Genomic DNA, 26,339 nt, shown 5'->3' with positions numbered 1-26,339 from the left:
GCCCTGCCTTCTGCTTAGATCGCCGTTACCTTCAGTTCCTGCTAGTTATTTTACTGTGAAATCCTCCAGGAAGCCTTTCTTAAATCAGTAGGACTGGATTAGGTGTCTTTCCAACCATTATCAGAAAAAAGAAAAAACCTCTTACCCCATTATTTTAATTACTCCTTTTTACATGCTTTTCTTCCCTATTCCATGACAGAAACTGGTTTTTTAACCATTCTCAGCACTAGGTGCAGGAACAGAAAAGGGGTTTGATAAAAAATTCCTAGAAGGAATAAGCAAACATGTGTGGACTGGATTCTTGCCCTTCATGAGTCTTGGCAGAAAGCATGCATCTCACAACTACCAGTTCATGAGGTCATGGGCTAAATCAAAAATCCAATTTCTTGAAGGTTTTTTTTAAGGAATTTTAGCGTATGTTGTTTCCTCTTTTCCACCCTAAACTTCTTTTTACTTAAGCAGTCTTTTCACTGGGATAACAGGCTACATTCACATGAATTCATGGGTTTGTGGCTGTGTTCAACTCTCAAAATGGCAACATGCAATAATGACAAAAAGCTGCAGCTTTTGTGGCTAAAGGAAAATTTTTTAGTTTTGGGACTATGACTAGAAAGAGGTATTTCTTAGTGCTACTGAAAATTAAGTCAGCCAATATCAATCATTACTATATGCCAGGCACGGGATCAGGCTAGTTTTCAAGTTATTTAAAAACTCTCCCCACTAGTTTGTACCTGATAAATGCTAAAATTAAAAGGGGGCACAAAAGGACTACACAAACTTTCTTCAAATGGTACCTAGCACAGTACCTTCATATATCAACACAGACGCTTCATCTTTCAACACCTTTGGTTGAAACATAAGAGACACCCATGTGCAAAATATTTTCAAGGGTTTTTTTGGCTTTTAAGTTTTTATCCTTTAGCTAACTGGTGATGATGCATATAGAGAAAAGACTTCTCTAAGTCTCAGGTCCTTTCCTAATTTTTCTTTGGAACAACAGCACATACAAAAAGGAGGGGCCAAATTTGAATTCTCATAACGGATCTTATAACTAGTTCTATCCAGACGATGAAAATAATAGTTCCTGGAGTTGGCCAGAACACATGAGAAGGTACACCTAAGAAGAATGTGTGGATGGGTAAGGGCAGTGGAATGAGATCCTACGCAACTCAGTCTCTTCTTCTATTTAGGAATTGACTTCCTGCTGTACTTTAAGAATGGAGATATTAATGTCATGTCCCACCCACCTCACTAAATTCTGAGTATGTTAACTAGATGAGCACTTATTTACATTTCAAAACAAAGCCTCCAGAAAGATGTAAAGTTTATTAATAGCTAAAAAAAAAAAAAATGGAATAACAAATAGCTACTGAATATGGGATAGTTCCTTATTTACAAATTTTACTGCAAAGAAGCACATTTAAATCAGCATTTTGAATAATCGAAGGATTATAATTTTTCTAGAAATATCAGTATTTCACTCTCCAGGTAAAAGATTATTGAAAACATTAAGTGACTACACCAATTAGAAACAGACAAATACCTTAAAAATATATTTAAAAAATGGATAACTGCTACCTAAACATGAATTTTCACAAAATTATTCTTGTGCCTAATTCAGACAGTTTACTCAGAAAAGCTGCCCCCTCCCCCCCCCCCCAAAAAGCAACACATGAATATGTCTTCATTTAAGTACATGCTCTCAAGCTAGTTTAAAAAGAAAAATGTCAAATTAGGGTTTCCAGAGTTTTAGAAGTCCATCTTCACTGTAGGTAGCAATCAGGTTCTGATGAGGATGATGTGCAATACCAATCACATCCTTCTCATGAACCTGGAAAAAGTAAAACACAGGGTATTAGGGTATATAAGTCTATTTAAAAAACACTCAGAAAAAGGTTCCAGAGCTGAGTGGGAGAGAAGAGTAAAGCTTCCACTTTTCACCAAGCCTAGGAATCAAGCCTAAGGCAGCCTCAAAGAGGGCTAAAGACACACACATACCAAAACCTCAAATGAGTCTATCACATTGCTGTTCACATTTTTTTCTAATGTGAATAATACTACGGCTGATCCTAGTGATCATCATTTTATAAATTCTAGGTCAAGACAGTGACTGAGACCAAATGAGTCCTTCACTGCAGTGAACCTGGACTTGTCTAGACCCATCAGCTAGAGGACATTTTCCACCTCACCTGTTTTGCTCACGTCTTAGACCTGTACTGGACATGTGAACCAAAACTACACTCAAGAATGATATGAAACAAGATTACTCTCTAATATGGGTATGTGTATGCATATTTTTTATATGTTCACCATATAATTTTTTCTTCCTGGACCACAGATTACATTTTTCTGGCCTGCTTGCATTTGAGTGTGGCCATGTGACTGAATTCTAACCAAAAAAGAATGAAGGATAGAGTAATACAAGCCACTTCCAGATATGGGTCTTAAAATCATCCAATATAGGCTTCCAGTTATCTTTTCTCCTCCTGAGATCTTGGATGCCATGTATTCCAAATGAAATAGCTAAAAGATGGAAGCTATTCAACTCATCACACTGGAACATAATAATATATAAATTTTCATTGTATTAAGCCACTGAAATTAGGGGATTGGTTGTTACAATAGCTGACATCAATTACTCCTTGCAATGACTTACAACATTGCTTAAAAACATCATAATCATCATTTTGACAGGATATGGTAAAAGTAATTTGCCTTTGAAAGGACATGGAGAGATCTGTATCTGTTGCTCTCCAATCTACCAGAGGAAGATATGGCTAATCTAACTGGCTAGACAGGTATATTTCCTTCCTTCTCTGCTTTATGTACACCCACCCTATCCGCCTGAAGCTAAGGGCTCACTGAAGAATAACTTTTCTTGACAGAGGAGGTAATTCCATACAATTACTTATGGGCCCTTTTTCAATTAGTGACAAAAGTTCTTTATTTTTATATGAAGGTTCACACTGATAGTCTGGAAAAAGTTTACTTCAGAGTTCAGAAAGACAAAAGCATTAATGTAATTTCTTTAGATGGCCTTAAGTCAGTCATACTCACTGTCAAAGTTCTTTCCAGTTTGCCAGTGACTGTGCTAAAACAGTAGAGCACAAAGTCTTCCCCCACACAGTATATCCATTCACCACGGGGAGAGAGGGCGCAGCAAACAAAGTCACCACCTTCTCTCTTACCAGAGCTGAAGCTTCTGACAATCTAGATCATACCACAGCCCAAAGCAAAAACAAAACATCTGGATTAACAGCAGTTCTAATGAAGCAGTTTAAATGGACATCTTTACATTATTTTGTACTCCTGGTTTACTGTCATTTATAATTAGATCACCAATTCCATTCATCATGCACTAAATCCTCTTGCCTGGGAAATACTTAACAGATAGGCTATCTAAAGTTAGTGGCACACAGAAATTTAGACTTAATATGTCCCAAGTCACCAAACTGCTCTTTAGTCTACTGAGCCCGTTTACTCTGAAGCAAATTAATTACAACACATACAATAATTTCTAAGTCTATATAACACTGGTTCTCAAAGCTCTGTGGATTCATGCCCCCCAGTTTCCACTTTCTAACAGAATAAGATGTTCTCCCCATGCAGGATGGAACTGTTTGCTTGCTCTATTTTATATACCATTTAGAATCATCACAAATCAAGCTGAAAGAAACCAGTTGCAAAAGGTTAAAAGGTTACATATCATATGATTCATTTATACACCATTCTCAAAATGATAAAATTATAATAATGGAAAACAGATCAGTGGTTAGGGTTGAAGGGGGAGGTTTGACTATAAATATGTAGCATGAGGGAGTTTCTTTGGGTGTGATGAAAGAACTCTGTATCCTCACTGTAGTAGTGGTTCTACAAATCTACACATGATGAATGAAATTTCATATAACTATTCACTTCTCACCTTAAAATTAAAGCATGTAAAAACTGGTGAAATCTAAATGAGGTTTGTATTTGAGTTAACAGAACTGTACCAATGTCAATTTCCTGGTTTGATATTTGCACTATGGTTATGTAAGATGTTATCTTTGGGGAAAGGGTACACAGGAACTCTCTATACTGTTTTTGCAATGTCTATGAATCTAAAATTTTTTTAATAAAAGGTCTTTAAAAAGTCAAGAAGAAAACTAGACAGCTATGGTTATTATGCAGGGACCCAGCAGAAAACAGAGATCAGCCATCTCAACCGTGGGTTCTGAACTACTAATCTATCAGTTACAAGGACTAAAGGAGAAAGAGTTCCATACCCCAGCCCCTGGGTCTTCTCCGTGTTCAGCAGAAACCCTAAGTGCCCAGGTCAACATTTCAATAGCATCACAACACATTTCCTGGGCTTGAGACCTCAACCTTTATGTTTCTAATAATGTCCTTGGTACTACAAAAGTGAGGTTCCTTTGGGCACCATGCAGGTGTCCTGATTACAGACACTGTTTCCCATCTACTATTAGAGTTCTCTACCTTAGATCACGTGGTAACTAGGAAATGTCCCAAAGTGGTAATTAACACACTCTATCTCCTTCATTCAGACAGGAATTGTTATCTTAAAATTTTCACTGAGATTCTGAAAAGTCTTAAAGACAGATCAGAGCCGCATTTATCAGATGCAAAAGAAAGAGCAAACATACAAACACCCTGGGAAAAGGAGATAACTTTTGAGAGGCCAAAGAAATGTTCTATAGACATGTACTTTAAATAAGCATCTGATTAATAAACATAGTGTATGTGGTTTTTAGAGTGGTGAACCCACATGTGGTTACTGGAAGGGCCAGGACCAAGACATGCTGATTTGGGAATGACTCATAGGGTCTGTGCAAAGGCACTCTCTGATGAACACTCACCTGGCCCTGCATGTTCATGATGACCACTGTGTTTGATCTGTTGCACACCACAAAGTGCTCTGGGTTTTTAGGAAGCAGGATCACACTGTTGACAGTAATGTCTGTCCCTGCAGTGCTGCCCAGGGATTTGAAGGTATTTGAACATTCTGTGGTCTTCATATTCCAGATCTATGACACAAAAATGTAAAGCATTTACATTCAAATGTAAAGTTCTGGAGTTTAAAAAATAAAATTAGATTACTAAAAAAGAATAAAACTGACTCAGAAAAAAAAGTTATTGGTTTTCAGTCTAATACTAGCACTGCCTTATGCACAGTAAGCAAGCACTTACATATTTGCTGATTAACTGGTATAAGCAAAAGTCAGAAAGCTAAATAATAAAAATCTTATAAAACCTATAATCTTTTCTTATAAAATTTTCCTAACGACCTATTGTTAAAATTAAATACTGTGTCAACACTGCTATTGTCATAAATAACCACAAAGCTACCCTTACTGGGAATTCAAAGTCAAATGAGAACAATTGAGAGTTACACACTGGGGCCCCTTATCCTAAGATTCTAATTAAGTAGGTCTGAGGTGGGGCACAGGCAGGTGCATTTTTAAAAAGCTCCACAAATGATTCCAGGTACAGCTTGAACCACTGAACAGAAGTCACAAGAGGATCCATGAAGTGGAAGCCACTCTTGGCCACTTGTATTACCTCACCCAGTTCAACATCTCTTCTGGTAACAGTTCTCCACCCTAATGCATTTCACCTTGCCCTCTGGGCTGTTATGAACTGAAAGGGTTAGACATCAGAGTTATTGACATGAGATGTGCATAGAGAAGGGATGGCCCAAATAATGACTGCATGACACCGTCTGGACACCACTCACTTAATGAGGTATAAAAGCCACAAAGACACAGACTCTGTACCTTCAACAGAGCTTAACACAAAACAGATACTGAATACCTATAAACAGGAGGAAATAGTTGCCCCACTAGGTGCCCTAGTGTTTTTTTTTCCCTAATAAATACTGTTATCATTTGTCCTAATCTCCTCTCTAAGAAGAGAAATTACCATTGTTAAGATCAAGAGTTCTAAGGCTTCTAGTGTTTTGTCTAAAAATTCAGTGAGATGCTTTACCCCATGCACTACAGAACTAAAAGAAAAGGCCTCAAAACAAAAGGCCTAGACAAACCACCTCCCAATAGCATTTTACATGTTGTGAGGCCCTATACATAGCAAAAAGAGAGCAAGTCCCAAGACCAAAGCACTAAGAGATCTGTATTTCTCCCATTCATCCTGAGGAAGAGTATATCTCCTACCCTCAGGTTTCTGGTTCAACTCCCAAGCCAGAAAAGCAACCTGAGAGGGTTGTTTAGGTCTTCTAACATAAAACACTCATATAAGGCAATTTTAAAAAGCAGGCCCAGATGTAAATAGAGTGTCTCAAAGATCTCTAATAATTTCCTATTTGGATTTCTCATCTTTTCTTAGAAATGAGGCCCTCTCTTAAAATAACTTAATCTCTTAAGGTACTAAAGATCTATTGTTTTCAGCTGAGAGCTGAGGGCAGTAAGTATCTGAGAGAGGGCCTGGTTCTACTTCACACCTTTCCTGTTCCTCTATAAATGCTGTTAGGAAAGCCCTCAATGTGGGGGCCCAGGGTGGGATGAGACCATTCAATAAAAAAGAGGTGTCTTTATTTGGCCACTGAGCTCTTTGTGAATTTGACTATTACAGATGGGCCACACCTATGGTAAGATAGAATTTAACCACTGTAAATGGGGGATGACTTAAGTTTAGGAATTCATACCCCTGCTCTCTTCTTACACATGATAAAGTCTGTTTCAATTTTGTAGGTTTGATATTTGAGTCTCTAGGCCAACAGGAATTACCCACAGGATATTACTATTGTCTCAGACTCACCTCAATTGTAGCTAAAATAGCTAGTAAAGAAGTTTCCCCCACCACAATTATCACCATTACCACCAATGAAAACTCCTCAAAGGGCAAAAATGAAATAGACACCCCAAAATAAACTAGTGGCAAATACTTAACCTTTACAGTGCCATCAGAGGATGCACTAATAATATAATGTCCATCTTGTGTAAATGTTGCTTCATTAACAAAGGAAGAATGACCACGGAATTCCTTCAGGGTTTTACCAGACTTTAAACCATGAATTCTATCAGAAATAAAGGGAAAATTTAAAGAACAATTAATATTCTATACATTATGGTTGGGACCAAGTGTTGGATGCATTTTAGATGAATTACAAAATCTTATAATATTAAGCAAAGAAAGATGGCTCTGCAATTATGTATGCAGTATAATTTTCATGTCAAGCAATCAAACAAAACCTAAACAAAAGGCTGGCACAAAGATAGAAGAAATTACACCAATAATACCACAGGCTTCAGTTCAGGAACAGACTCCTAGGCCTTGGCTGGGTCCCAGGAATCTGTATTTGTAATATGCCCTCTAAGGTGATTCCAATGCAGGTGGGTCCATAGACCAAACTTTGAGAAACATCAAATACTGCTATTATCTCTCTAATCTCTCTTCTGGGTAAAGATTCAAATGAACAAAATAGCAGCACTGTGTCAGCTGTACTGTGACGTGGGAAATGAGGTCCCATATACCCCCACTCTCTGTACAGCAACATCTTGGTGAAAGCACAAGGAATCACTAGTACCTCCCTCCAAAGCTGCATCATGTATATCAAGCCCAAGTGAGGGTACATTGGGGATTCTTACTTACCTAATTGTCTGGTCAAATGAAGCACTAAGGATCTGACTGCTATCTTTAGAAAAGCTTAGACAGGTGACACCTTTACTGTGTGCCCTCTCAAATCTCCTTAAACACTGTCCACTCTGAATCTTCCATACCTTTATTTAAAAAAGAATAGTAAAAAGTTGTAAATTGAGCGTCCCATTCTAGCTCACAGGGCCAAGTGCTTACTAATGTACTAAAACAGCATTAAAAATGCATGCTAACAGCTAAATATGATATGTCTGGTTCACACAGTACAACAATAACAAACCTTTGAAACTTAAACCTCTTTCCTTATAAATTATTAAAACAAAAATTTAGACTCTTAAGTTCACTTAGCAGAGACCATTTCTGTATTTTATCTAGCCCAGGGCATTTTACCACCAATTAAATACAAGCCACAGCTAATCAGATACAGACCATCCCATTCTCTAAAACATAAAAACAAAGTACAATACATGATATAAGGTAAGCCAAAGTGGTACAGCAGAAAGGACATAAGCATTTCTGGACTGAAGTCCTGGAGTTATTACTTACCTTAAGCAACTAATTGAACCTCCCTAGACAGAGTTATTATTAGGATTAAACAAGAAAATATTATTAGCATAAAGTTGATGCTCAATAAACAGCAGCTGTTATTAAGCTGAATATCATCTGTAGGGCATTATCTCATTATAGAACTCGCAAAAAGTCTACATACAGAGTTTGTGCCGCTAATCCATACCTTTATTTTTCCATCTTGGGCTCCAGTTGCTAACATTTCTGTATCTCTACTGAAACACATGCAAAGGACAGCATCATCCATCATCATAAAGTTATCCTGGGCCTGGTATTTAAGATCCTAAAGGAAATAATGATAAGCAGTAATCAAATAACACAAAAACCCAATTACCCCAGATCTCTACAAACTCACTAAAAGCACAATAATGGCTTGTACCTAAACTTCGAAAGCAAACAGTAGTGCCATGCACACATGTTCCTAATGAACAACTGATAATGCTGGGAATAATTTTAAACAATTCAAATTAATATTGTAAAAAATGCCAACAAAATATCCTACATCTTTTGCTTACTAGTCTTTTCTAAGCAAAATTTCCATACAGTTTCACACTGTACATCTTTACTAAATCTGAATTTATCTATTTTAGGGGTACGAAGTGAGAACCTCTTTATCTAAATTGGCAGCTATTTTTCCTAAAACTATGTATTAACTAACCTATTTGTGATGTTTCTTTTATTATCCATTACTATTCAAACTGAAGTATCTTTAATTTTTTTTAAATTATAAATTAGAACTACTTTATGGTCGAAAAAGGCAAACTATAAAAATATATATAAGGTAGAAAGTAAAAATTACTCAAAAATCCACGGGTAGTCAATAAATATTTGGGGAACAAATTAAGTTGGATCTTTACCAATACAATCCCCCTACACAAATTCCAGATGGATAAAATATTAAACATAAAATATAAAAAGACTAGAATTGTGGAAGATGGATAAATATGACAATCTAAAAAAATTTTAAGTCTATAAAAGCAAAATCATAAACAAAGTCAAAAGACAAAAGTCAAAATTGAAAAATATCTGCAATACATATTACAAAAGTTGATTTCCTCAAACTATAAAGAACTCCTACAAATTAGTAAGAAACAATCCAAAAGAAAAACTGGAAAAGAATAATGACAGACTTCAAAGAACAGGAAATATTGGTGGCTTTCACATATAGAAAGATATTCAACTTCACTCATAATAACAGAAATACAATTAGTACTATAATCAGGTTAGATTGGAAAAAAGTAATTGCTTACATATACCTAGAATAGTCCAGGAAGGCTACATAAGAAACTGGTAACCAGAACTGCATCAAGAAAGGAAGTGATTAGCTGAGGGACCAGGGTGGGAGCAAAACCCTTTAGTAAACAACTTTTCTATTTTACAAAATATTCTATCAGATGTACATGTCAACTATTCAAAAAATAAACTTAAATTATAAAAATAACAGATAATTAAAAAACAATAATAGACAATTCTCCCAAAAAAGTTAATATATTTTAAAAGACTTTACCTTCCTGATTTTTCCAGTTGTAAAGTTCCATACTTCAATGAATCCATCAACAGACCCAGTGACCAGATACTGACCATCTGGAGAAAATCGAGCACACTCCACATGTGATTTCTGACCAAACTGTTTCAAATGAAACAATGAAACAGGTGCATTTTTATCTAGTGGCCTTAAAACAATTCCCATTTTAACCTTTTGAGAAACCCTGTCCTAACATAAAGTCATAGCTAGCTTATTATTTTGGTGTATTTGGGGAATGTTTCTGTACCTGGACACAGGAAGACTGTGGATCTGTTTTCTCTGACCGGTTTTATGTCTCAGCTCTCAACTTAAACTAGTTTTTTAATGTAAAGTTGATATTTCCAAAGAAAAGCAAAAAAAACTATTTTATCATGAGACTTAAACAAATAATCCTGTTAACCCAAACAATAAGCTTTCACCAGAACCAGCCACTATTAGCATGACTTTCAACTCAAATTAATGACATAGTATGTTCCTGCTGCGTACCTGGGAGAAAAAACTCATTTTTTCAAAATGTTTTTTCCTACACTATTTTGTAAACAAATTTTCCATCAGTTTCTTTTCATGACCTTCATTTAATTAAGTGATACTGTGTGGCTAACTTTAGGAAAACCAAAGTTGAGACTGTTTGCCTGGGAAATGTATCCTAAGCATTTATCAGCAATCATGCTCCCAGTAACAGTGAAGACTACGGAATATTAGACAGATGAAAACAGAGAAAAGCTCTGTTTGAATTTCATCTTAAATGCAAAAGGGAAAGTGTTGGTAACAAAAATCTTAGCCCAGCAGCATAATTATAATAGAGTTTTATTTGTCTCAAGGCAAAAGCACTGCTCAAAAATATCTTTACATGCAAGTCGGAACATATAATCTTGAAAAGACAAATTCAAAGCACTAATTCAAAGTCAAAGATTTAAGGAATATGAATTATTTTAAAACTCATAAATCCAATGAGAGCACAAACCCAGAGAGAAACTATAATATAAAGGAGACAAAGTAGTAAATACGATTTTAATTCTGTAAACTGCGGCATATACTTGTTTTTTCCCTAAAAGTCTCAGATTAAAAAAAATAAAAATAAAAAAAGAAATCTATAGCCATGCCACTCTGAACAAGCCTGATCCCATCTGATCTCGAAAGCAAAACAAGGTCGAAGACCAAGTGCTGTAGGCGTAAAAAATAAAAAATAAGGAATTGTAAATTGACAACGTCTTTGCAATCTGTGTGTGAGGTCAACCAAGGGTTGCCCTGCCTAAAAATAATTCAATAAATAAATGGATAGAGGTAAATTAAATTAAAAAAAAAAAAAAAGCCATAATATGGTAAAATTTTTTCCCTCAAACACCACACAAACCCACCTTACAATCTGTGCCTAGTACTTTGCCTGACATGCAGCAGGCAAAAACACAAATGTTGACTAAGACAAATATATTAAAAGTTCATAGTCCCAGGCTTAATCAAAGAGCTAACCAATATCCCAAATGCAGGCTTCTTGGGAGGAAGTGCAAGGACAGATGCTGGGCCAGATGTCAAATGTATGACCACTTGGTTATATATCTGATGTGTGCCACTGCCAGGCCACAAGACCCCAGCAGTCACCAACAAGCAACGCTGAATGGTGTCAGAGCTGCAGAATGAGTTCTGCTCCCTAACTCAAGCTCTTGGCACAGAGCATGGCTGGGCAAGCACATGCTGACTCTTCAAAAAACGATTACCAACTGGCTGAGTATCTAAGGATCCTACCTTAATATGTCTGCTCAGTTGTGTAGGAAACTTTTCTTCTTCCACATCTTTGACAGCTGCTTTGCCTCGGAACAAATCTATGGTCATGCCAGGAGGAAGCAACCCCTGGTGTTGCTGCCACTTCAGTGCCTAAAAAAAGCAATGTACAGTAATCCACTTGGATGTTTTTAAGATCTGACCCTGACTGCTCAAAGCCAAGTCTGAAAGAATGAGGTTCACAAGAAACTATAAGTCATCCAGATCCAACCATTTTTGGCCATCTAAACACATCATAATCTGTGCTACTCTGTATGTTCTAGGAACAAAGGCTGATCTCAGGGTTTAAGGGTCCATCTTTCCACACTTATTTTCTTATAGGTGTGACTCTATTATAAACAAAATTTGGAAAACAGAAATCCCCCAGTTTCAACATCCAAACACAGCCACTGTTAATATTTTATAAATTACTTTCTAGTATTTCCCCCTTACACATGTTTAACTAATGTAGCTGTAATTATATATATGATTTTATATTCTCCTGTTTTCACCTATCAGATCATGCTATACCATAACTATCACTTCAATGGCTGTAAAATATATCCTATCCAGTAGATGTTTAACAATTCAAGCAATATATTAATGGACATTTACATCACTTTCAATTTTACACTCATCTAAATAATGCTGCAATGAACGTCTTCAGACGTAAAGCCTTCTGTATTTGGGGGATATTCCCACCTTAAAACAGATTCCTAGAATAGGAATTATTGAATCCAAAAAAGAACACAAATGGTTGAGGTTCTTGATATAAACTGCCAAACTTTTCCCAAAAAGTTGCAACTTCAATAGCACTCCTAACTGATTATAGGGAGTGGAAAAATCATTAACTTTGGAGACAGACAGCCCTAGGCTAGATCATTTGTTAAATGTTATTTTGACTCCCAATTTCATGAACTTAAAAAAAAGCCTAATTTCTAGAATTGCTGAAAGGATACAACAAAATAACATATGTAAAGTGTACATAAAGGTACATGATTAATGCTCATTCCTTTCTCCCTTTGTTGTATCAAGAAAACTCAACAATCTTGGATATCATTTTAAAACTTTAATGAGTGGAAAGGTATACCCTGTTTTAGTAAGTTCTCTGATTAATAAGTTTGAACTTTTCTTCAAGTTTATTAACTAGATATATTTCCTCTGCTGCTTACCATTTATTCATGTTCTTTGCTCACGGGTCTACTGCAGTCTATTTTTCTTAACAATTTGAGTTTTTAATGTGACCAAGGTATTTGTCAAAAAGAATTTTTTCCAATCTCTTTTTCAAATGTTTTTACTTTTCACTTAGCATAACACCTTCTAGGTCCATCCAAGTTATTTCAGATGGCAAGATTTCATTCTCTTTTATGGCTGAGTAATATTCCATTGTATATATGTACCACTTCTTTATCCATTCATTTATTGATGGACAGTTAAGACTGCTTCCATATCTTGGCTATTGTAAAACATGCTGCAGTGAACATGTGGATGCATATGTCTTTTAGAATTAGTCTTTTGGGTTTCTTCAGATAACTACCCAGAAGTGGAATTAGTGGATTCTTCACTATCTCTTGTTGTAGCCTGTGTTTTAAAGTCTATTTTGTCTGGTATAAAGTATTGCTACCCCAGCTTTTTTTTCAATTTCATTTTCATGAAAAATCTTTTTCCATCCCTTTACTTTTAGTTTGTGTACATCTTCTGACCTGAAGTGTGTCTCTTGTAGACAACATATGCATGGGTCTTGTTTTCTTATCCACTGAGCCACCCGATGTTCTCTGCTTGGAGTGTTTAATCCATTTACATTTAAAGTAATTGTTGATAAATATGTAGTTACTGCCATTTTATTATTTATATTATCTTTTTCTTCTTCTTCAAGACATCCCTTTAATATTTCTTATAATACTGGTTTAATGGTAATGACCTTCTTTAGCATTTTGTCTGGGAAGCTCTTTATCTGTCCTTCGATTCTAAATGATAACTTTGCTGGGTAGAGTAACCTGGACTGTAGGTTCTTGCTTTTCATCACGTTGACTATTTCATGCCAATCCCTTCTGGCCTGTAAAATTTCTGATGAGAAATAACATCTGACAGTCTTATGGGAGTGCCCTTATTGGTAACTATCTACTTTGCTACTGCTGCTGCTTTTAAGATTCTTTGTCTTTAACCTCTGACATTTTAATTAAGATGTGTTTTGATGTGAACCTCTTTGGGTTCTACTTGTTTGAACCTTTCTAGGCTTATACGTCTATTTCCTTCACCAGGTTCTGGAAGTTTTCCATCATTATTTCTTCAAATAGATTTTCAATTCCTTGCTGTCTTTTCCTTCTGGTACCCCTATAATACGAATGCCGGCACGCTTGATATTGTCCCAGAGGCCCCTTAAACTATCCTCATTTTTTGGATTTTTTCTTCTTATTATTTACTATTATTTATGCCTACAGCACTTGGTCTCCCATCCAAATACTAACTAGGCCCGACCCTGCTTAGCTTCTGAGATCAGACATCGGGCTTGTTCAGGGTAGCATGGTCGTAGACCACGGACCTGGCTCCACTGGGGCACGAAACCAGGACCTTCTGCATGTAAAGCAGACATGCTAACTGCTACACTATGGAACCATGTCCTGGATTCTTTTTTCTTTTTGCTGTTCTGATTGGGTGTTTTCTGCTACCTAATTGTTCAAATTGCGGATTCAATCTTCTGCTTCAGCTAATCTACTGCTGATTCCCTCTAATGTAGTCTTTATTTCAGTTACAGTATTCTTTATTCCAAATTGGTTCATTTTTATATTTCCTATCTCTTTGTTGCAAAGTTCTCACTGAGATCATTGAGCATCCTTATAACCAGTGTTTTGAACTCTGCATCTGGTAGGTTGCTTGTCACCATTTTGTTTCGTTCTTTTTCAGGAGCAGTGTTCTGTTGTTCTTTCATTTAGGACACTTTTTTTTGTCTCCTCAGTTTGGCTGCCTCCTTGTGTTTGTTTCTGTGTATTTGGTACAACGGCTATGTCTCCCAGTCTTAGTAGAGTGGCTTTACAAAGTAGGTATCGGGCCAAGTGGCACAGTCTCCCTGGAGCACCTGGCTCAGGTATGTCTCTTATGTGCATTGTGTGTACCCTCCTGTTGTAACTGAGCATTGTCTTCTGTTGGCATATCAATGGGAGGATGACCCTAAGGCTGACTGGTTGTGAGGACTGGCTATGACTACAGTGGATGAGCTGTTGTGCAGAGGCTGACCCTATAGAGCACGATTCACTTTAGTGGGACTCTCGTGCCTGCCGAGTGTGCTCTTTGGGTATGTTGTTTCTATAGGTGGTTGTGTGGTGCTCTGGTATAGTCTGAAGATGGCCACCAGATGTGGTGGTTCTGGGGCCTCTTGGGATGGACCCTGGTACAGGCCAAGGTCAGCCACTCCCTGTGCCTTGCCCAGGGCCACTTAGTATGAGCTACTAAGTGATCTGCACAATCTCACTATTTTTAATTATAGCTTTACAGCTTTCTTTTTACATTAAGTTAAACTTTTAAGTGATTAAATTTGTTGACCTTTAGCTTAGTGTTGACTCCCTAATCAAAGGAAGTCCTTCCCTATCAGGAGGTTTGATGCATCATATTACCTTCTAGTTTTTCCATTTTCTTAAAATATGTAACTTTCAATCTATCTGAAATTATGCGAATAAAATGAGAGAAGGCTCTGAACTGATCATTTGCCCTCATTTTAAAGTAAGTGCCCTAACACCATAAACTGAATCATTCCTTCCTATTCCTAGGTTTTGTGACATTCCCACGATCATATATTAAACTCATAAATAATAGGATCAATTTCTTGCATTGTTGTTGCACTGGCTGAAACAGATATTTTTGTGCCAAGTACTAAAATGATTCAAACTATGAACCTTCATTATATGCTTCAAAATTTCTAGGACAATTATGCTCTCAACATTTTTCCTTCAAAATTTATTTGATGAATATATTTCCAAGTTTATTTTTCCAAATGAACACTAGAATTATTTTGTGAAACAGATCTAATTCTTTTGTGATCTTTATTATAATTGCCTTAAATCTAAGAACTGACATCAATGGTCAGTCTTATCTAGGAAAAGAAGTGTTTCACCATTTACTCAAATCTTTTACTTCTACGTTTTGAAGAGTATTTGCCTTTTTTAAAAATGGAAATCATCTATTTCCCACAAAAGTTAAGAAGCTAGAATTTTTTATATTTATGTTCTTGCTAAAAACAAGAGCTCTTTTTTCATTGAATTTTCTAACTGGCTACTGCTGATATATACAAATGCAATCAACTTTTGTATATTTTACATCTGGCAATGTTACCAAACTTAAATTAATTATATAGTTATTACAGTTGAAATATGTAATGTTTCAAATACTGTTACTTTTGTTTATTTCTTCCCAAAATTCGTGTTACTTATTTGCCATGTTTTACTGCAATGACAAGAAAATTTGTATCTCCTCAGGGCCTCTCTCTAATCAGTGTGTATTCTCTGCTGGCTCTTCACCCTTAGTCTATAGTCGTTTCAAATCACTCCCATCTTTAAAAGAAAAAAACCCACTCTCTTGCCCTGTTCTTTAGCTATTGCCCTCTCCCCTGCCCCTCACTGTTATCATCTTCCTTTAATCAAGCTTTATGAGCCATTTACATTATAAGTCAATGAGACATGTCTTCTGCTTCCTCTTTCATTGGAAATGATCTCGGATATATCCAAACAGCCAAAACCATATTCCTTTCTGACCCTAAACTTCCTCATGTTCTCTGTTGTTCTCAACCTTGATGACCACTCATCTTCCTGAAACTCCTCACTTGGCTTTTCTAATGATATTCTCTCAGCTTCCCTTTATATCTCTCTGGCTGTTCCTTTCTCTGTTTACCCAGTTACTTTAAGTGCTCCCTATAGCTTTCTCCTCAAATTGTTACTTTTCTTATTCCACATACTTTCCCTGAGAAATCATATCTACATTAATGGCTTCAACCACTATTGAAATTTAGAAGTCTATAGTTCTAGTTAGAACCTCATGGTTGAGGTCCCGATTCACAAATTCCAGTACCCTGCTTATCTGCAGGGGCTAAGTTCGAAGACCCTTCCATGGATGCCTGAAATCTCAGATAGTACCAAACCCTACATATACTATGCTTTTTCCAATATATACGCACCTATTATAAAGTTTAATTTACGAATTAGACACAGTATTAACAACAATGATAATAATAAAATATAACAATTAAAATATACTATCATAAGTTATGTGAATGTGGTCTCTAAATACTTTACTGTAATGTACTCACCTTTCTTGTGATAATATGAGATGATAAAATGCCTATGTGATGAGATGAAGTGAGATGAATGACACAGGCATCATGATGTAGCGTTAGGCTAATATGAGGATTACTTGAACACATAACCAAGACGGCTACTAAGTGACTACTGGGCAGCAGCACATATAGCATGGATATGCTAGACCAAGGGAAAATTCACGTCCTGGGTGAAATGGAGCTGGACAGTGCATGATTTCATCACACTACTAAGAATTTTCCATTTACCATTTTCAGACCATGGCTGATTGCCAACTAACTGAAACCGCAGAAATTGAAACCACGGATAATGGGACTACTGCACCGATCGATACTGGTCATCTCCACTTGTACGTCCTATAAGAACTTCAAAATCAGCACATCTAAAAACTGATCACCTGACCCTTCCCCAATTTCTACCTCCATCCTTACAATTATGCTCTTCTTCGTATATTCTTTACCAAGTCACTCAAGCCAGAAACCTAAAAGGGAAACTCAGAGCCAGAGTCTCACTCACTCCTCACATATAATCAATTAAATGTGGAGGAGCACATGAGTTTATTTCTACTCCCTCTAGAAACTCCACTAGAGTGACAATAAATAAAAAAGGTACATATCCAAAGAGACAAAGAGAACAGAAGAGATAACAGCAGAAAAACAATGTTAATAAATTTCAAAAGCTGAAAAGAGAATGAAACAATGGCAACCAAGAACAGAGGGAAATGAAACCTAGTCACACAAGGTGGGAATGAGAAAGCCACGAAAAGCCTGTATTAAGAACAGTTAGCTCCCAAGGCCTCTCCCAAACCCTATGCATCCGGTGACTGCTTTATCCCATCCTCAAGAGAAGTCAAGTGATTTATTTTTTGTTATAAAACATCTAGTACTCTAGGTAACTTTATAATAATAATGGCAACACTAGTAGTACTACTACTAATAAAAAAATAATTACCATCAGCAGCAACCATTTACTGAGTGCTTACAAGGTGTCACGAAATACAGGAAATGCTTTGAGCACATAAACCCATTTAATCCTTATTATAACACCATGATGAATAGAGTAAATGGAATGAGAAAAGTTAGCTAACATGCCCAAGACCACAGAGCCAGTAAGAACTTGGGTAAACATTTGTTCTAATTTGCCTGGGACAGTGTCCTGGCACAATGATCAACGATGCCCTCAAGTTATCCTAAATGAAATGATAAATTCTATGGTTACTCTAATTCTGACTTATGCTTTTAACCACTCATCTATACTGCTTCTCCCAGGAAAGATGAGGGTGGCATGGCAAGCTGTTAGTAAAAGCAGCTCTACAGGTAGTCCCTAATACTCAGGATATCTGATTTCTTTAGCTCATACATATAGATTATATACAGGGTAATTTCAATTTCATAGACTTTAATTACCTGTCCCAGTAATGCCATAAGACGAGATGGAGGCACCACGCTGACTTCCCCAGCTAAGGCTTGGGCAATTGCTGCTCTTCTCTTCTCTTTGCTACTTCCATCTGGATATGCCTAAAAAAGGAGATGGGAGTAGCATCATTTCCAAGAAATGGCTACAAGATATATATGTGCTTATTTAAAAACAACAACAACAACAACCATCAAGCAGAAACATTCAAAAAGGAAAACACGAAGCTACTCAATTAAACACAGGATTAATTAAATCAATTAGCTTTAAAAAATTATTTCCCAATTCTACCCACTTGTATTTCAACAATATGAGCTGTGAGAAAACTGAAGTCATCCAATCCATAGTTATTTCTGAAAGGAGTCCAAGTAAACCATGTCAAAGTCAGGGCTGTTTTTCCAATTTTTGAAAAATCTGCAGAGCTAAAGATTCTTTTATATTATTTGGTAATTTCTTTCAGTCAAATGACCCTCCTTGCCAGAAATTCTTCACTACCTCCAACTTAAATCCTGTCTTGTCTTTAATCTAAATTCCTTTTCTTTATCATCTTGGTTTCTTTGAGTTTATCTTAATTTTCCATTATCCAGTGTCTATTAAACTCTTCTTCCTCCCATTTAGACTAGTAAAAAGCTGGGTAAGAAAGAATGAAAGTATACATATAATAAGGTTTTAAAAAAATAAAGAGCATCAGTCACCATGCCCTACCAAGACACATAATTGGCTGAGAAGTAAAAACATAAGCTTCTAAGAACTAAAAGAACCGGGAGGAAACTACAACTGTAAGGGGCAAAGGACACAAATAAATGCCCAGCGAAAATACCAGCAGTAAGGTAGCACTTCAGGGCCAGACAAGTATTTGGGCTAATGAAGAAATGATATCAAAATAAAATTTGTTTACTTTACTGAACATGCAATCCTCTAAAATGAGGTGCATGAGAAATGGAAGACCCTCCAATACTCACAAAACTAAACAAGATTATGCTCTTTAACATATTGTAAATTTCAACCAACACATAGAAAACTATCATTATTAAAAATTAAATCAAAATCACAAAATGTATCCAATAAAAGGGTTAAAAAAGATAACATCATTGCATGTTTTCAAAGACAACAACAGTTTCTTTTTATTACCACAGTCTTACCTCACGAGGATCAAAATAAGATCTAGCCAAGAGGTTCTCCAGATGAATATACCGTTCTGGCTGCGTTTGTTTTAACATGATCATAGGGTCAGTCTGTCTCAGAAGTGACCTGGCAGCCCCCAATTCACGGAGCTCTATCAATTCCAGTACAACCTGGAAAGTGAAAGAAAATGGCTATTTCAGTGCTTTCTCTTAGTAATACTTCTTTCTCAATATGCAGAAATGGCCTGTCAAAGTGATTTCCCATATTGGGAAATGCCATTTCTTCTTTTCATTAGCATTTTCAGGTGGACAACTGAAGTAATTGTAAGTAATAACTTCAATCCTTCAACTTCCACCCTCCATCTTTATCTACCAATCTTCTCTTCTCTCAGGCTACTTGTTCAGAATACAGATGCTGAAGAAAACTAAAGATGAAAATATCTCCATGGGCTCCAGAAAACTCTTTCTTCAAGTACCAAAATTTTCTTTGGGGAAGTAGTGAACTCTTATGGATTGTAAAGAAACAAACCAACTACCCTATTTTTACACACAACTCTACATTCTTACTTCCAGAAAGTCCACTCTGTTCTATTCTGTAATAAATAATCTGCATGATCTCTATCCTGGTTTCCTGACACAGAGCTTCTAAAAACCCTGAAATTTTGCCAGTGACACAAGTATCTTTGTTATTAATAAGCCTCCTGCATCACACCTGAGTTTGTGCTCAGACAGTACAGGATGGGAGCTGGTTACTAGAAAGACCAACCATGTGATTAGAGAGGGTTGAAACTTTAAGCCAGCCTAAACTCCAGAGAGTGTTGGGGAGCTGGAAATTGAATAAAACCCCAATAAAAACCCCAATGGAGCTTCCTGGTTGAGAAATGCCAAGTAAGAGAGACACTGATTCCAGAAGGAGAGGGCACTAGAAACTCTGCATTCAGGACCCTTCCAGACTTTACCCTATAGGACTCTTCATTTGGCTGGTCCTAATCTATGTCCCTGAGAATACAATTGCAATCATAAATATAGTACTTTCCTGAGTTCTGTGAGTCATTTACGCACCCCGCCATAAATTTGCAGCTAGTTGAAAAGGAGTATGAGTGGCCTGAGACCCCAAACTACAGCTGGTGTCTGAAATAAGGGCAATCTTGTGGAAGATTGAGCACTTAACTTATGGGGTCTATGCTAACTTTGGGTGGTTAGTGTCAGAACTAAATTGCAGGTGGTGTCAGAATACTGGTTTCAGAACAGCTGATTTAAGGATCACTTAAGAAATAATTTCAATTTGGGAAAATCTTGGCTTTTCCAAGAGAGAAAAAAATACCAAGCAGCACTCAAGTCTTTACTGCAAGTTTTAAGCATGATTACAGCCCTACAGTGCTTGAAAGAACGCTCAATTATGCTTCCCAGTTAGGGGTGCCACAATAAATCAACCCACAGGGATCAGTATCACCTCCATTCTTACCTGTTCATAGAGGTCAATGAGGGTTTTGTCTGGCAGTTTCAGAGACTGTATAGCCTGTAAAACAGTATCCCAGTGGCCGCTATTAATGTCGGCCACAAAACTCTCAATGCTGTCCACGGTATTCAGAGACACAGTAGTCTCCTCCTGTAAGGTGGCTAATGCCCGATGTAAACTGTTCTCCTTCAGGTACTGCATAATGAGACGGATCACACTGAAAAAAGAAAGTCATCCAGCTCAGAGCAGCCTCTGACTCACCAAAGAGGCTACAAAATAAAGCCTACCCCAGCTTATTTCTCTGACTCAATGATCTTCCTTTCACTACCTATTTTCCATTTCTTTATTATATAAGTAAAACTTCAACAACAGAAAACCAGAATCTAAGTTACAGGGGACCCTGGGGTTCATCTATCATACCTCCATCTCAGAAATAGAACTGGGGTTCAGAGAAGGGAAATGATTTGCCCAGTTATCTCACAGTCTGCCAGAAAGGGATTTGGTACCAAGGTGATTCTCTTATTTCAAAGGCGAGAGATCTTTTTATTGTACCAAGTTTCTACACTGTTTCTATACTGTTGCAAGCTTTAGTGAAATATTTAAATCTAGTCTAGTCATTGACACAAATACTCTAAATGGTTGTAGAATGATTTGGTCCATTTTTAAAAGGACAACCAAAAAAAAAGGGAATTGAGATTTTCTTAATAGGGATTTGTTGAAGTAGTGCTATACTATATCTAAGTAAAACAAAGCTAAATGTTCTCATTTGCAAAATAACACCTACACAATGACTTTATTACCAAAATTTTTAGGACAAGTGAAACAAAAACATTGTAAATTTAGTTTTCCATAGAAAAGAGGAATCAGATCAAATATTAAGAAAATAAACACCATTTTAACATGCACCAGAAAAATGATAAATTATTGTTAAATACATAGTTATTTATACTTAAAATTTCTTGATCTTGGACTTCATGAGGAGTCTGGTGAAGAAATCTTTCCTACAGACTGTAAAAGTTCACTGTAAACAATGCTGTAACACAGTTTTCCTTCTTCTCTAAAAGTACATAGGTGGCTCACACAGTATTTCTACTGGACAGCACTAGTATAGACGGTCATACTGTCTTGGTTGAAAGGGATTTCAAATAGGAATTTAGTCAATTCCCTCTCCTGGGGAAAAATAATAATAATAAAACAACAGCCTGTGTTTATTATGTTTACCATATACCAATTACTGTTCCAAGCATTTCAGACATTGGAGTTATTTACTCCTCAAAACAACCCTATTACTTATTACCATTAAGTTCATTTTACAGATGAAGATTTCACCAAGTAACAGAGATAAGTGGGAAAATGAAGATTCAAATTGGCCATGTGTTTCTTCAGCATACAACCCTAACAAGAAAGCCAATACCCTCTTCTTATAAACTCCTGAAGAAGGAAACTGACTACTGTTACTTGCTGTAATCTTTTCTCTCATGGCCCCTGCTATTTAGATCTCTGCTATTCTAGTACCTACTATCCTCCTTAGAACACTTGCACTCCCAAAATAAGGCACTCTCCTCGTAAAGACCTCATATTGGACATAACCAAAATAAAATTTACTTCCTTCAATCACCATGTAATATATAAAGAACTAAAAGCTTTGGAGTTAGGCTGGGATTTGAATCAGTTCTGTTTCTTACACTGTGGCCTTACGAAAGTTAGTTATTTCTATGCCTATAGGCTTGGTGAAAAGGGTGCCTATACTGCTTATAATGTGACTAGCATAGAAAATAGTATATAGTAATTTACTAATTAGTAAATAGTAGCTATTATTGATAATAAAAACGTGCAGCAGCCCAAGGATAGGAAAATGGTGAGTGTCCACTATTATTCAGGCCCCAAACATGGAATCCTTTCCAATTCCTGCCCTGACTTTGCTGCCTTAACTCCAGCACTCTCTATCACTCTTCTTTGCCTTTTCTCCACAACACTTATCATCATCTGTTAAGCCTCATATTTTACTTATTGTTTTACTTACTGTCTGTTATTTGCCTTCCCCAATCACACTGTACATTCTATAAGGGCAAGGATCTTTATCTGTTTTGTTCACTACTGTATCCTCAGGGTCTAGAACAGTACATAGTAAACTTCAATATTTGCTGAATGAATAAATTTCCCCTCCTCATATGACAGGTCTTCACGACAAGTCCTCTCCCTTACACTCTGGACACAGTGTTGTGTTTGCCGATTTGATTATTAAGTGCTGGCAAGGTGAAGTCTGGGGAAGTTCACTAAAGACTTTAGTCACTCATTAGTCCCCCCTTTAGGGTACTAAATCTATCATTCTTCTGGCCCAATCTCCAGAATGTCTCTCCTCTGTAACTACATAAAGCTCACAGACTAAACGAAATTCAGGGCCAGATAGAGCCTGATAAAAATAGCTAGTTGCTCTTTCATTCCAAACATAGTAATGGAGCCTCTGTGGTGTGCTACGCATTGGAACTATAAGAAAAAGGAGCCCCTAGGCGCCTACATAGGCTAGTAGGGTGGAGAAACAGTGACAGTACTGGGTTAAGTGCTGGACAGAGAAAAGCAAAGAGGCCATGTTAAGCACAGAAGAAACGAATCACACTTGTCTCACGGGGGCGAGAAAAGCAGGAAGGCTGAAGAGTCCAAGCTCCCTTGTACAGATGGTTAGACTGGAGTTCAGAGTGGATGGGTAATCTGATGGGTCACCGAGGGCGCCAGGAGTCGGCGACGACTAGAACTCAGGTCTCCAAGGCCTATCCTTCCCCCGACCCCGCACCGCCTCCCACGGGGCTTTGGGCTTCTCGCCTGCTACTTTCCTGTGGGCCCACCTCCGAGGTAGCCAGATCTAAGAAGCTTCTTTATGGGCAAACAAATGCCCCTCCACTCCCTTGCCTCTCGGATGCCTGTCCCTGAGCATCTTCCACCCCACACCCTTCACATCCCGGTCTCCGCCACTTCGCGAACATTCGCCACCGCAGGACTCACTCCGAGGACTCGATTTCGATCGACATAGCGTTATATTCCCGGGAGCAGGCCTCAAACCACTCTCAGGTCTAGTCGCGCCACACACCAACGACACGTCCGGCGGCCGCCTGACATCACTTCCGCTCGTCGTCGCACGCCCGCCGCGGAGGTGGTGTGTACGGAAGAGGGGCGTGGAGCAAGTGAGGGGTGGAGCAAGTGAGGGGCGGAGCAAGTGAGGGGCGGAGCCTCGCGGGAAAAGCTGTTCGAGGAGCGCTGGTTTGGAAATTTTGCTTTCATGTCATGCAATTAGCTGATTAAATTTAAAAATGGGACTGAATTTACAATAGCTGACTGGGAGGTTAATACATTCGAAACCAATGGAATACTAGTCAACATTTGTAAGTAGAGTTAACTGAGGACGAATGAATAAAGGACTTACCATTCAACACATAGTTTAATCAGTCTAGTAATTTAGAGTTTGGAACCCAGTTAGGATTTTCGTACCCACTTGTGGGAAGAGCTCAAATACAGTATTTCCAACCATTGTTTAGTTGAAAAAAGGTTTCATTTCAGTGGTATGATTCCTGGGGGAAAAAAACATGCAGGGAGATTTGAAATTTGTATAGGGAGATTTGAGACTCCTTTTAGTAGGCTTTAAACCATACATTATTAGTAGAGACAAACGACATGTAGGGATATCGGTTAATGTCATAAAGTTTAGTTTTTACAATATTGCCATTTTATATAAATTTTTAAAATATTTGCAGCACGATAAGAAATCTGTGTTGTGAAAATTACCTTTTGAAATGATTTATTTGGATATTTACTGTTGCCTTTCAGTCTTATACTGACTTCAATAGTCAACCACAGAACTTCCTTGTAGCCTCTTAAATACTGCTTTTTTGTTTGTTTGTTTTTCCCAAATCTTTCTCTATTTCTCAACTCTTAAAAGGACATTGTCTCCAGGGTCTCAAAGTTCTAAGAGTCTAAATGTTTGCTCCAACATATGTGAGACAACTAGATGTGTGTATGATTTCTGAGATATTCTTTCACCATCTCATCCTATGACAATATAGAAAATTATTATAACATCTTCCTCGAAATGAAGAGCCAGCTAATTTTCAACAATAGGATATGCCTTCATATTCTCTACTTAGCACTTGTCATGTTATTCTTACTTCAATTAATAAGATTACTTCCCTATTTCACTTATACAAATAAGTCTTCTCTATAATTACTTAACACCAGGTTTTATTCTGGTGTCCACCACACCTCTGCTTTCATTTGCATGGTAGGGGCTGGGAGGAAGCAGAGTGTAAACTTATTTTATCTGCATTGCTTACTGCTTGAGAAAAACATGCCGAGCAGCCTGTTTCACGTCAGAACTTGTTATTTGCTGCCATGTCTGTGGTTTATGTTTCCACAACAATCAGCTTACCAGACATCATTCTTGAGAAATGAAACTTTATTATTATCATTAGCAGCCACAAATGTATCATCATCCTTTGCTCTTTAGACATATTGGATTTTTTAAAAATGCATCTTCATTTTAATTTAAAAACAAATAACAGCAAATCTGATCAAATTTTTTCTACTTCAATGCACACCTTCCTAACTGTTCATGTTTGAAGACATACTGGATTTTTGATCTCTGATTGACAGCCAATGCCCGTGGCATCACAAACTCCTCCTCCATGTTGCCTCTGTAATAATGGACTTGAATGACATTTTTGTTAACATATGTAATGAAACTGAACTCTTCACCTGGTTAGGGCTGTTTCTTCCCCTAAACTAGCTGCTTATGTCTTCTACATCCTAACTACATAACTCATCAACTTACATATCCTTTCCATACCCAAAGCATAAGCTTTTTTTTTATCTTGCTGATCCCTTATTAGTAAGTTGATAAACTTTAGCAATTGCTAAAGATCAATTTGTCTAGGAATTTTTTTATTCATTAAAAGTTTTGGGATGACATAGGAATTTTGTTTTTATCACTAGGTAAATGAGGTCTCTCCTATCTCTCCATTGTGTAAGTATAAAAGAACTTAAACAGGCAGACAACTTTCTAACTCCTAAACCAAGCAGCTGTATTCAGCGGGAAGCTTCCACCACCCATTCAAAGGTTGGGTCACAGACCTTACTCCTGGTGAATAAATGGCTAAGAATGACCCCAAAGGAAATCCTGTCTACTGATAACATCCCCTTTCCGGAAAGCTGACCCTTCCCAGAAGTTCACCTCTCCACAGTCCATCTCCTTAACCGGCAGAGGGCAGGCCGGCCACAGAAAAGCTGCCATTGTAAAACATACCTCCAGGTATCTTAACTGGATATTAAAGAGGAGAGGTGTAGGGGAGAGAGATCCTCGTACAATGGGCAAAGGAAGTAGGAGGCAGGGTCAATATTTGAGTGACAAATTGGGGCAAAAGGTTGGCCCTTCCTATTAAACTAGATCAATTTCACCTAACATGATAATGTTTAGAGAAAAATGATTACACAATTCTATCTGCTCGTGATAGGACAGGACCTAGAGATCTTCTATCTTAGCCTCCTCCTTTTTAATTTCCACTTTCTACCCCAGGGCATGAAACCCTGCATCATCC

General features: G+C 37.3%; 1 protein-coding gene across 2 annotated transcripts; it reads right to left on the bottom strand.

Moving 5' to 3' along the window:
• Positions 1 to 1,306: 1,306 nt before the first annotated feature.
• Positions 1,307 to 23,890, bottom strand: SMU1 (SMU1 DNA replication regulator and spliceosomal factor). Of its 2 annotated transcripts, none has more exons than XM_016130229.2 (12): positions 23,758 to 23,890; positions 20,764 to 20,974; positions 19,317 to 19,469; positions 18,168 to 18,278; positions 11,444 to 11,572; positions 9,683 to 9,802; positions 8,342 to 8,458; positions 7,606 to 7,733; positions 6,904 to 7,030; positions 4,857 to 5,024; positions 3,058 to 3,210; positions 1,307 to 1,831 (listed from the first exon to the last, which is right to left on the bottom strand). In XM_016130229.2, exons 1-12 carry the CDS (start codon positions 23,781 to 23,783, stop codon positions 1,733 to 1,735), a joined length of 1,542 nt encoding a protein of 513 aa, XP_015985715.1. In that variant the 5' UTR covers positions 23,784 to 23,890; the 3' UTR covers positions 1,307 to 1,732. The 2 variants fall into 2 exon arrangements, with proteins under 2 accessions (XP_015985715.1, XP_036073900.1); XM_036218007.1 differs by lacking the exon at positions 23,758 to 23,890 and adding an exon at positions 21,707 to 21,924.
• Between the last annotated feature and the right edge of the window lie 2,449 nt (positions 23,891 to 26,339).

Source organism: Rousettus aegyptiacus, unplaced genomic scaffold (assembly GCF_014176215.1).
Source record: "Rousettus aegyptiacus isolate mRouAeg1 unplaced genomic scaffold, mRouAeg1.p scaffold_m13_p_3, whole genome shotgun sequence".
Lineage (NCBI taxonomy): Eukaryota > Metazoa > Chordata > Mammalia > Chiroptera > Pteropodidae > Rousettus > Rousettus aegyptiacus.
Note: the sequence above shows the minus strand (reverse complement) of the source record. Positions and strands in the feature narration are given on the sequence as shown.